The sequence below is a fragment of the Athene cunicularia genome (assembly GCF_003259725.1).
Source record: "Athene cunicularia isolate RWA chromosome 1 unlocalized genomic scaffold, athCun1 chr1_part1, whole genome shotgun sequence".
In the NCBI taxonomy this organism is placed as follows: Eukaryota; Metazoa; Chordata; class Aves; order Strigiformes; family Strigidae; genus Athene; species Athene cunicularia.
The window spans coordinates 120,387,337-120,399,684 of record NW_020799091.1 but is presented as its reverse complement, the minus strand read 5'-3'; the positions used below and the strand labels follow the sequence as shown (position 1 = coordinate 120,399,684).

Below are 12,348 nucleotides of genomic sequence, written 5' to 3'. Positions count from 1 at the left end.
GATGGGATGGGATGGGATGGGATGGGATGGGATGGGATGCTCCCCCCCGCCGTGCCCCCGCTCCCGGAGGCGGCCTTGTCCTCGCCGCGGGGTGCAGCAGGGCCGTGAGGGGACGGCGAGCAGCAGATGGCTCCGGCGCCGCTACTGTCGGCCCTCGGGCTGCAACAGTCCAAAACCTGCACCAGTCCAAAAAGTCTTGAAAGGGCTCACTGAGGTGGTGCAAGCATGTTGAGAAACAAACTTGAGGGGAAACACTTGCAAACAGTCATCAGATAGCTTGGCTACAGAAGAGCCAAGTGATGTCTCACCAAGCATGGCCCAGTAATGTCTTTAATTATGCTCTTAGGAAAGCACAGATAAAAATGGAAAAGACTCAGCTATCCAGCTTGACGTTTCTGCCTAAGACCCCAGCAGCCGAGCAGATGAAGCGTTTCTGTGAGTAGTCCCAGCTGTTTGGGAGCCATGGGTGGGCACAGTCACAGAGTTAGCTGATAGAACTTTCCCCAAGTTCCCAGTTTCCCCAAAATGTTAATCTGTTAATTGGTAGACTCTTTAGTTTTCTGGTTTGCATATTTATGCTTTTTGGTGGTGTTTTTTCTTCAGTATGCTGGCCTGCAGATGGGTAAAGGATTGAATGAAGTAGGTAGGAGTGCCTGTTGAAGTCAGCAGGGAGCAGGCTGCTGAGAAATTGGGAGAAATACCAAGGTTTTAGAAAACAAAAACATTTTTGTAGGATAGACTTCAGCTTAATGCACGAACCTCATGTACAGAAAGCCAGTTCCCCCAGTCTTTTGGTACTGGCAATAAAGTAGAGTCATTGCTGTAGCTAAGGTGCTTATGAACATGGAGAAGCAGTATTGAGAAAGGATGTGCATTGATCCCTGAGTCCTTGAATGTTGCTTAGTGACTGTTAAGAAAAAGACAGCAGGGTATGACTAGCCAGGCATCTGCAGGCCACCACTGAATGCTGCATAGGCAGAATACAAGGTAGCAAGCAGGATAAACAAGCAGGGTTTTTTTTTAAGTGATTTTTTAAAATTAGAGAAACAAAGACTGACAGTGACATTCTTGGTGTTTCTTCACAGCCTAAATGAAGGGACTGAGTGAGATGCACAGCTGGTAAGTATGTCTTAGAAACAGGTAAGATCCTTAGAAAATTGTAAAGTAAAATGTGCTAATTTTCTTCCTTGTTTACCCCCTTCCACCTCTTTTTGTCTTTCAGATAGTTTCTTCCCTGTTCTAGGCTTGGCTCTGTCATTGACCTCTTTGGTGACCACAGGCAATTTCCTGCCCCTTCGCTTTCCCTTCTAAAATGGTTTCCTGCATCCTACAGGTAAATTTTAATTAACGCAGGCAAAAGGGCCTCCAGTCTTTGGAGAGGGTTTGAAAAAATCTTGCCTGAATGTTTCTGAGTGTTGTTCTGCTTCTAGCTGCTCAGCATGTCTTGGCTGCTCCAGCTCTGCACGCTCTGACCATGAGCAGCAATTCCTCCCTCAGCAACGTGAAGGGCCTGAGGAACCTTACCACGCACGACGATGGGGCGGTCAGAGTGACGGAGTCCGTTGCTATCATCGTCATTGCTATCTTCATCTGTTTGGGCAACCTGGTGATTGTTGTCACGCTCTATCGGAAGTCTTACCTTCTCACGCTGAGCAACAAGTTTGTGTTCAGCCTGACCCTCTCCAACTTTCTACTCTCTGTGCTGGTGCTGCCTTTTGTTGTCACCAGCTCCATCAGGCGGGAATGGATCTTCGGAGTTGTTTGGTGCAATTTCTCAGCCCTGGTCTACATGCTGATCAGCTCAGCCAGCATGCTTACACTCGGACTCATAGCTATAGACCGGTAAGCAGCTCTCTCTACTGAATCATAATGAATTGCCTCCTCATTCCCCAGAGCAACTCCTTGGCTGCTCATAGAGTTGAGAAGCACTGCAGTGAATAACGTCGCATACCGTTATAGTGTCATTTTTCCTTCAGCCCCTTGTGAAATGATACAGAAGTGATGTCATCAGTAATGCAGAATGCAGACAGGCATCTAGAGTTTTTTAAAGCTCTTGGTGGTATGATAACATACTACTTGAGAAACAAGAGGCAGTCACTTTAAGTTCCATATTATACCTAAACATGCACTCACACGTAGGAACAGATTTCATAGCTGCATGTGTGCCTTCAGCCAAGTTTTGCAGTCTTGGCTGCAACGATATGTATTTATACATGTAAGTTTTATAAACAGGGTCCCTGAGCCTGCTTCGAGGTTTGGAGGAAAGAGAACTAGATATGAACATCATTAAAATACGTTCTTTTTTTTTATTGTGCGTCTTTTGTGCTTCTGTTGACTCCTTTTCTTGTCCACCAGGTACTATGCTGTGCTGTACCCGATGGTTTACCCGATGAAGATAACAGGCAACAGAGCGGTGGTAGCTCTTGTGTATGTGTGGCTACATTCCCTCATTGGCTGCCTCCCTCCCCTTTTTGGCTGGTCATCCTTGGAGTTTGACCAGTTCAAGTGGATGTGTGTGGCGGCCTGGCATAAAGAGGCTGGCTACACTGCCTTCTGGCAGATCTGGTGCGCGTTGCTGCCTTTTGTGGTCATGATGATCTGCTATGGATTCATTTTCCGCGTGGCAAGGATTAAGGCCCGCAAAATCCACTGTGGCAGCGTCATCATCGTGGAGGAGGACTCCCAGAGGAACGGGAGGAAGAACTCCAGCACCTCCACGTCTTCGTCTGGCAGCCGAAGGAATGCTTTCCAAGGGGTTGTTTACTCAGCCAACCAGTGCAAAGCTTTCATCACCATCTTGGTTGTCATCGGTGCTTTCGTCATTACATGGGGGCCTTACATGGTAGTAATTACCTCAGAGGCACTTTGGGGAAAAAACAGTATTTCCCCAGCCTTGGAGACATTAGCTACGTGGTTGTCCTTTTCCAGTGCCATTTGCCATCCACTAATTTATGGACTGTGGAACAAGACAGTGCGCAAGGAGCTACTGGGAATGTGCTTTGGGGATCGGTATTACCGTGAGTCCTTTGTTCAGCGCCACAGGACATCCAGGTTATTCAGCATTTCCAATAGGATCACAGGTAAGGTGCATGCCTGCAAAAGGCACTCTTCCTTAACACCCCTAAGGGCAAGGCTTAACTTCTTCTGGAAACAGAGTGGGATGTTTCTGGAGGTTTCAGCAGCCTTTTGTTCAGGTTATCATAGACACTTGAAAGGAGAATTGGTGAGAGTTAACCTCCTCCTACTCTAGTAAAATTTTCTCTGCCGGAGAAGACATAGTGATGAGGTTAAAAATAATTTATTTTCTTCTCATTCAAGCATTTTCTTTCATCTGCCCACTGTTTTGCGTTACTCCGATTTCAGCACTGCCACAGTGCATTTTGCAGCACTCGTTCTTTGATTAGTGGCTTTATGCTGCAACTCCTTGAGATGCACTAAAGTTAAACTGGTGTAAATTCAGTTTTTAGGCTTAATGGTTATGAAGAAAAGATCATAAACAAAGTAGAACTATGTAGTAGAAGTATTTGTCACCCCAAGTTGCAGGCTGAGAGCCTCAGTTGCCCAGAGTTTGTTTTTTTTTAAAGTAACAATGCAATGAAATTCTGTGTTTTTTTAATTTTTATTTTTAAAATATTTTTCCTAGTCCTGTTCAGAAGCATCGAGAAATGGGACATCTTCATGGGGTCCCTTATGACATTTCATGCAGAGGCAGGAACCAAAGTTAGTTAATGGGGAAGGAAGATCTGAAATGCAGAAAGAAGGAGAGAGCAGCAAGGCATCCATTATATTTTCTGCAGCCTGGGATCACTGGGACAGAACCCATCTAAATGAGAGTTCTGCAGCTGTAGCCGCTTCACAAGCTGCAGGAGCTTTGGCTAACCTGTGTCCAGGAGATGCTATGGATGAATACGTTGGGAACTGAGGTGGGAGGGAAAAGACAGGAAAGTTCTTTCTCTTCACAAGCAACAAGAAGCTGACAGCTTCAAATTTATCAGGTGTATTAGCTCAAGGTTGAGAGGGAGAGGAAAAAAAAAAAACCAAACCCATAACCAAACCCACAATGAATCTTGAAGTGTGATTCAAAGACAGCACCTTTGTAAAAATCCTAGAATCTCATCCCTTTTTTGTTAGGGGGATTTGAAAGAAGCCAGCCAGCCAGCCTTGCTCTTGAGCTTCCTGCCACACTAACAGCCAGTCAGAGCTGCTGGTGGCTACCAGGTTTGTCTCTGTCTAGAAGGTGTCTGGCAAATATCCCCATCTGTAAGTGCACGTGCTCCATATGCAGCCTGGCTGGCTGATAAAACGCATGCAATTGCAAAAAAGAGTGGGAGGGAGATGGTGCAGGTAGGAAGGAGACAGGCCACATGGCAGGACTGCCAAGGATACCTGAAAGCTGCTGACTGGATTTCTAAGAGGGGAAGTCCGGATGCTGTGCACTCTGGATCTGCAAAGTGAATTTTGTATGTAGAATAATAAGGCAGCAGAGTGGGTATAACGGGAAGAGGTTTTTACTATTGCAGATCTCTTAAACATTCGTTGTGTAACAGGAACAAAACTCTTGCAGATCTGGGTCTATCTCCTCATCTCACTGCCCTCATGGCAGGTGGGCGGCCGTTAGGAAACAGCAGCAGCACAGGAGACACAGGCTTCAGCTGCTCACAGGATTCAGGTAACTAAAAATCTCTTGCTCTGTTTTCTTGGGCAGAGGATTGCACTTGTAACTTGGCAGAACTCCGTGGGACAGTCTGTATTTATGCACGCAGATGTCTCTTGGTGGATGGATGACATGAAGCATCTGGTCCAACCGTTACAACAAAACTGCTGCAGTTAGTTTTTTCCTTCCTTGCTCTCAATATATTCACTTGCAAAATACTGTTTACTCTAAGGAGTGAGGATCCTTCCTTGATAATGTGTCCTGGGAACAGCACTCGCTGCTTTTGTGCCCTTCTCTTTTAGTTTCTATTGTTCTTCAGGCACTTTCCCTGTATCCCCAAGAAACAGAACAACGAAGTGCTGTGGAGAATGTGCTTCTCTTTCACAGTTTGTCTCATTCATCCTGCAGTACAAACATAAACAGGATGGTTTAATAACTAATTTAACAATCTCTCTAGCAATCTCTCAATTGAAGGTGGTTTGGAAATGGGGGAAAGAGTTCTGCCAGTAATTTTCTATCCAGTACTGCAGTTAGATTCTTCTGGCAGTTAATTCAACTACCACTCCTTAACTGCACTAATTATTTTAAAGAGTATTTCTGCTCTTGAGACAGCTGTTAGAGGTTTGTTTCTTATTTTCGTAAAGGAAGTCTGCGGAGCTAGGATTAATTTTGGTAGTTGTTTTACGTTGGTAGTTTTATGCCTGTTTGGGTATTCTGCAGTTGTATGTGATAAAGCAGAATAGCATCCTGGTAAACCTGCCTCGATTAAGAGGAGGTTGTGTTATATTTTGAGGAATGGTATGGAGCAGATTAAACAAACCGAACAAGCTAAATTGACAGTGAATGCTGTTAGAGGTGCCACTATTACGGAGGGGGCACAGTCCGTAGCCTGGGAATGGATGTGCAGTGATCGATCCCCTGTGAAATACTGTTTCACTGGATGCCTTTACTCTGAGGAACTAAAAAGCAGAAAGAAGTCTTAGTCCCTCCTCAGTGCTGCCTACTGCAGTACACGATCCCATGGCCTGCAATGCAGTTGTGTCTTTATCTGCCCTGGTAAACAGAAGCTGGGCTTTTCATGTCATGAAAAACAGGTGAAGTAGTAGGAGATGAAGAAAAATCAAGTGGTGCCAGCTGTACACAAAATATGAAGTGAGATCTGAGTCCTAATTGCTGGGAGTGCTGCCTTAAGATCAGTTATTCCAAGGACGAAGATCCACCCTGTAAGATTAAGAGGCTAGTCCTGTTACTAGCCTTACTTGAAAAAAATGCACTGAAGTAGTGCATTTTTTCAAATGCACTAAAATTCTGCTCTGTGGAACAAAGTATCTCTTTCTTCCTACTGCAGCCCTCCCATTGCATACTAGATTTCTGAGGAAGATCTGGTACCTCAGTAGAGATCAGTAAGTGCTCAGTAGACAGCCTCAAACCCAGCTGGTCCACAGAACAGCACAGAAGGTGGTTAGCTTTTTTGGGACTGTGCAGTAGGGCAGCAGCTCATTCTCTCTTTTGTGTGCTGGAGGTAGACATACGACATAACACATGAGTTTCGCCTTAAAAATTTTATCACTTTGCTATATCACAATAAATGGTCAGCAAAGACTAGACCTATGGAGCAGTATGTTGTCTAGAGGTATGTCCCCAGCGATGTCTTTCACTTCCTGTACAATGGGTGCTGGAATACGTCCTTATAGCAAAAAGAATAAATTTGGCGATCAAAAGCAGCCAAGTGGGTGAAGAGGGATGTGAAGCCACTGTCTGGAGGAGTTCTGAAACCTGTGAAAGGCTCTGTCCCAGGCCTGTTGTCACATCACAGGAGTAAATGGGCTGATAGTGAAGTGTCACACATGGAATGTGTGCAAGCTGTGTCCTCCGACAGCAGCTTCCCTGAGGGCTGCTCACTCCACACTGACCTAGCATCTCGCTGAAGCACTTGCTCTGCTTCTCCCTTACACAGCAGAGACCAGCACTGCAGGGGTGCCCTAGTCTAGGCTGCAGTCTTGCCTGTGTCTGGAAGCATTTCAGAGATGCCAAGATTAATTTCATTGTGCTTGTAAACGCTATTTAATATTGGAAAGGTGCAAAGCAAATGCAGGGAAGTGAAATAAATAAAATAATTATTGGACTGGATAAAAGACTCGTCAGACAAAAATAATTCTCAACCAGCAAGGGAATTTTCCCCATTAAAATACACTTCAAGAAAGACAAAATAGGTTATTAGAGACAAACTAAATTGAACAGAAAATTCTCCAGTTCAGATTTCCATCCAGGTCTGATTACAAACATGACATTTGGCAGCTATGGTCGTCTGCCTCTGAGGTCACCAGGAAATGGGGGGAGTTGCCCTCAATTTTACCCTTTATTTACTGAAGATAAGGTTTCACCTTTGCTGTCCTCTTGACATTATAAGCTCTGAAGCTGAGCATATTGGAGCTGCTTGAGGATTTAGATGGCTAATGAGAAAAGATTTCCAAATCCTCTGAATGAAAACTCTGACCTCAGTTTCTGTGAAGTGTTTATTTTGAGCTGAAATTTAACTCATAAAAGCTGGGTTTAGGCATCTTTTGCAGAAACTGTTATAGACTGAAAAGTTTTTGCCACCACTTAAATATTGTATCCCAGTGTTACTTGGTCATGCTTGAGAACTTTTGCTTTGTTTCAGGAACAGATGCAATGCTTCTTGAAGATTATAGTTCAGATGGCCCTCATGCCCCACACTGCATCTGTCCTCCTCGAAGGAGGAGTTCAGTGACATTTGAAGATGAAGTGGAGCAAATTAAAGGTGGGTTTAGGTGTAAGTATGGAAATACTCAGAACCAACAATACTGCCTGCTCAGGAAGCCTTCCAGGACCTTCAGAATTGCCTTAAAACATACCTGATCACTGTTCACATTGACAGACCTGACCATTCATATGAGTACAACAGCAAGTAAGGTCAGGTCTTTCCTCCAGTTCTCAATTAGCAACAGACAAGGACAAGAGTTAAAAGCTGTGTTTTCCTGCACACCTACCATTTATGTTGCACAGCAGTATCCTCTCTGCAACTCCACTCATCTGGTGGCTGTTGTATTCTGATTTGTGTTTCTCAGGGAATACATTTTCTTGCCCTTGTACTTTAATTGCATTATCCCGCTGTTTCTCATTTGCTGCCTTCTCTCAACTTTGTCATTCACAGACTTGAAATTCTTCCATTTACAGACTTCAATGGTCTGAATATAATTTCATTCTTTCACTTAACTTTTTTTTTACTTTACTTCACTTACTTTATTATGTTTCTCAGCAGATAGGGGTGAGAATAGATGAACCACTTTTTTTCAGTCAACTCACTTGATTCTGTGCTAGCTAAGTGCTGCTGTGATAATCTGTAAAATATGGCAAAGTTAGTTTAAGCTGATAGTTGGAATAATAGGACTAGAAGACTTGATAATAACAACTGAATTTACCAAACAGTAAATTATTGCAGACAGTACAAAACTGAGCAGAATGTATTTTAGAATCAAGTAATAGTAAAACTTGACTGGTTTCTATGATTCTGAAATGATGAGAAGACTCTTTCTGTGGAATTTTCCCTTGAAACATCTTGGCAAAATTCATTTTTGCCCTCTTCCCAGCATGAGGTGATTATTTCCTTGGACAAATACATTACCATATGTTTCCCATTATCTTTCTCAGTGGTTATATAGGGGCAGGCATCTTACTTCTTGTGCAGCTCAGTAAAAGATGCAAAAGTTCCCCACAGCTTTAGCAATTCTACCTGGTATGTCTCTGGGGTTACAGATGCCCAACATGTTGGTGGGTAGAGAGGTAAAGCTACAAAAGCAACTACATCAGCACTGAAGAGAAGGTGTATCCAAGGTAATAAAAGGTTAGGAAGAAGTACACTGTTGTTTGCAACTGCAGTCTCCAACCTCTCCTGGCATGGAGAGCTCTACAGCTTCCCCACTGGAAGTAGAGGTGTGTCCTACGGTGTGGCTGGAACAATTTTAAGCCTAAGGACAGCAGACTGATGATTTTAATCACTACTTGGAAAAAGCTGTTGGGATTTGGGGACTGCATAAATACAACATCTGATGTTTGGGCTTAAAACATAGTACAAAATAGCTGTTAAACTGTCAATGAAGTGCAAGGTCTTAGTCCAAATGCACTTCAGAATCCCTGTAAGGCTCTAAGTCATGCTTACAGCAGAGGAAGTACAAATTGAGGGTTCTCTTCCTGTCTTCTGCATGAATTCTTGCCTGATGCCAGACAATTCCTATTGTCTCTAATCCTGGACTCCGGGTTGTAAGCCGAAATCAGGCTATTGATTTCAGTTGGGCACAAATTCAGACCAATAAAATCCTGTGCGCGCTGGTCCAGATTCAGAAAAATCACTCGAGATACACTTAATTCACAGTTAAATGTGTATAAGCACTTTGCTTCATCAGATCTTTTTTTTCACTTGAATTGGAGGTAATCATTCTCTGCTTGACCTGTCGAGGTCCCTCTGAAGCTTTGTGTTCATAGGATGGTTTAGGAACCCTGGGTATTGTTGGTAAACGCGCTCTGTAGGATCCAGGCATGATCATACCTTTACAAAATACTGGCCTCCAAGCAGCTGTGCAGCCATGCTGATCAACTGTTCGTTTTCTGATATGTTGCTTTTTTTTTTTTTTCCTCAGAAGCTGCAAAGAATTCTGTTCTTCACGTAAAAGCCGAAGTCCATAAATCTCTGGACAGTTATGCATCCAGTTTAGCAAAAGCTATTGAAGCTGATGTGAAAATCAGCTTGTTTGGGGAAGATGCTTTACCAGGAGCTCTGTTGTTCCCTGTGCGGGCTCTGCCAGCAGGCAGTATGAACACACGGCGTGGTGTCAGGCCCCACGCTGACAAGAGACTTAAGTTGCAGAGCATCGATGAAGGGAATATTTGACAGGAGCATTGGAGTAAGAGAGCAGAATGAAACCACTGAATGGGATCTATGACAGCTGTTAGTGCTTCTACAGAACCAGGACACCTTGTCAGGGTATTTTAAGTGTTTTTTCAACACTTGAAAACCAGCTGAATTCTGGTACTTACATCAGCATTTGTTTACAGTTTAGGGTGCTGTTGACTCTTTTGTGCCATGTCTTAAATCTGCCACACAGTGCATGGGAATGACCAGATCATTAATCTGTTGGATCTTGGGTCCGTTATTGGCCAAAGCCGATACAGGAATGAAAAAGGAAAAGCATGTGCAGTGTTTAATTCATTGATCCTTTTCTGACCACCAGGATAATCAGTTTATACTTGATAGCTGGAGTGCTCTGATAGGAACTCATGCAGTGGATATTACGTACAACCTTACAGTCACAGACTCCCAAATGAGGAGCATGGACTTCACTAAGGGCAAAACCTGAACTTTTTTGAGAACTCATGCTAATTATGGTCCTACTTACCCTTGCTAGCAGGTATTTCTGGCTGTTTGGCCATCAGAATGCTAGATCTGCAAGCAGACCGTGCGTTGCTCCTGCATTATGAGACACCAGCTTCTCTAGATGTGTGTGGGAGCAGACCTGTGCTGGAAATACTGCAAAGATGCTATTTGAGGAAATCATCAGTGCAGGGTTCTTAAGTTTCTCTGAGAACCTCACTTCCCTGTTTTTTCTTTTGCTAGAAGGGCACTCTGCAGCTGTGCTAAGCTTGACAGAATATAAATAAGGTATTACCACTTCATATTCAGGATTCATCTTTTCTAGAGTGAGCAGTTCTGTAAGTTGGTTTTTGGTTTTTTTAATCATGAGGGAATGTAGTATTTAAGCTATAGTTACCTCAGTGCATATATTTCTTGGAGTATTAACTCATTACTCTCTAAAATAAGAACATTTGGCACTTCTATTGCACTTTGCCTGTTCTTAAGCACTGTACAGATGTTATCTTGTTAGGCCTTTCTGAACAGGTTGGTCAGCTGTGCTTGCCAAAGAAGGGGGAAGCTTGGCAACAGTCAAGCTGCTGGCAGTGAAATGAGCTGCAAAGGTGGAAAGGTTTGTGACAAAAAGAGGGATGAGGCAGATTGTACAAGTGTGCCTGGCTTGAGGAACCTTTCCGTGCCTTCCCAGGCTGGCCTCTTCCTTCCTTTGTGGGGTTACAGCCTTGCCTTACTGCTTATCTCAGAGAGGGAGATGTAAGTGAATAGGGTCATTTCTTGGGGGTGGGTGTCAGTAGCCAATGGATTTAAGGACCAAGGATTTTCATTGTTTACTCCATGTTCTCGCCCGTGCCTCCACCTTTCCCCAGAAGTGGTTTGTACAAGTTTTTGCTGTAGAATGTTTGGGAATCGGGCGCAGGACGTTTCCATCTGGGCAAAAACTGGGTGTACTGTACGCTTGTTAAATTATGACTCGTTCAGAGGCACAGAAACAAACCATTTTTGAGGCAGAGCCTCTGTCCAGTACTGTGCTTAGACATCCTATTTGTGTTCCCAACTCAGAAATACAGTTCAGCACAAGCTTATGTCCATCTCTGGACAAAGCAGCTTGACTTTATGAACTAGCCTGAATCCCGTTACATTCCCATGTAGGATAGAACTGCATGCTTAAAATTCAGTACGTGGTTTGCTGATTAAGAACAGGCTGTTAAAGCAAGAACACTTAAGCACCAGTAAGATGACTCCTTGTGTAATACAGGAATTAAACAGCTAATAATAGTGAGGCCCTCACTGCTGTATATTTTGCTTTTAGTGTGTTAGATAAATTGGCACCTGTGGGCAATCATTGAAAAATAATTAAAAATCCCAGTATTAGCCAGGAAACGCCCTGCACTGAGGTCATTATTGTGATCATTACACAGTTGCTCATAGTACTCAGCACTTCTTAAGGTATATACTTGCCTTAGATGACTTGTTTTATCTGCATCCCTTTTATTGCGTATTCCAGCTTCAAAACCAGTCGAGCAAAGTTGTTGCTGGATGTGAAAAGGGCATGGGTGAGTGTGAATTCATTGTGGTGGGGTCAGTGCTAGCTGAAAACGATGTATATTAGGAGGAAAAATTCCGAGGCACGTGTGAAAGCACGTTTTTCACACAGGTGCTGAGCCAAATGCAGCCTTCAGGCAGGTCAGTGGCGTTGCACCAGTTTACACCATGATTTGGCTGTCAGTGTTGGTTTCACTAATCTGTTATTTAGTGTAAATGTTGTTAATGTTTTTGTTACACACGTTATAAACTTTCCATAATTCTGTTATTACCAGAGTCAGTATCTCACCTGAATTGTTGTTAACAAAAGCAGTAATAAAGAAATGCACACGTTTTGTAAAATTGTATTTCCCACCTTAAATACAAAAGGAAAAAGCCCAGCTTCTACCGGTCCCTGCTGTTTGTTTCCACTGCTGTTATTTCCACTGAAATTTATTTTAAAATATTTCACTTTAAAAAGTATATTGAGCGTCATGGATGAACGTGGCGAGCCCTCAGGCCACTGCCCAGGGCGCGGCTGTACCAGAAGCCGGCGGCTGCCGCCGCAGGACGCTCAGCAGCCGCGCGTCCCCGCGCTCCATCGACCCGGCAGCTCTCGGACAGGTGAAAAACAACTCAAAAGGGCTTTTAGGTGCTGCCCGGCTCGACCCACCAGCCCCACGCACCGAGGTCGCGGGGAGGCGGCTCAGGGCTGCCGCCGCGGCGGCGGCCACGCCCCCTCAGGCCGCCCGCCCCCTAGGCCCCGCCCCCCCGTAGCGTGCCCGCC

General features: G+C 44.1%; 1 protein-coding gene across 7 annotated transcripts in view; it reads left to right on the top strand.

The window, feature by feature from the left end:
- Positions 1-11,954, top strand: part of GPR161 (G protein-coupled receptor 161) — a 12,545-nt gene extending 591 nt beyond the window's left edge. Inside the window, exons 1-8 of one of the 7 annotated variants that reach the window (XM_026844213.1) lie at positions 38-435; positions 1,086-1,119; positions 1,227-1,333; positions 1,431-1,842; positions 2,356-3,080; positions 4,565-4,669; positions 7,317-7,436; positions 9,313-11,954. In XM_026844213.1, the coding sequence (XP_026700014.1) occupies positions 1,475-1,842; positions 2,356-3,080; positions 4,565-4,669; positions 7,317-7,436; positions 9,313-9,563 (1,569 nt within the window). In that variant the 5' untranslated portion in view covers positions 38-435; positions 1,086-1,119; positions 1,227-1,333; positions 1,431-1,474 and the 3' untranslated portion in view covers positions 9,564-11,954. Of the gene's footprint in view, positions 1-37; positions 436-1,085; positions 1,120-1,222; positions 1,843-2,355; positions 3,081-4,564; positions 4,670-7,316; positions 7,437-9,312 lie in introns of those variants that run through there. The other 6 variants (XM_026844205.1, XM_026844180.1, XM_026844189.1 and 3 more) reach the window with 6 other exon arrangements.
- The last annotated feature ends 394 nt before the right edge of the window (positions 11,955-12,348 follow it).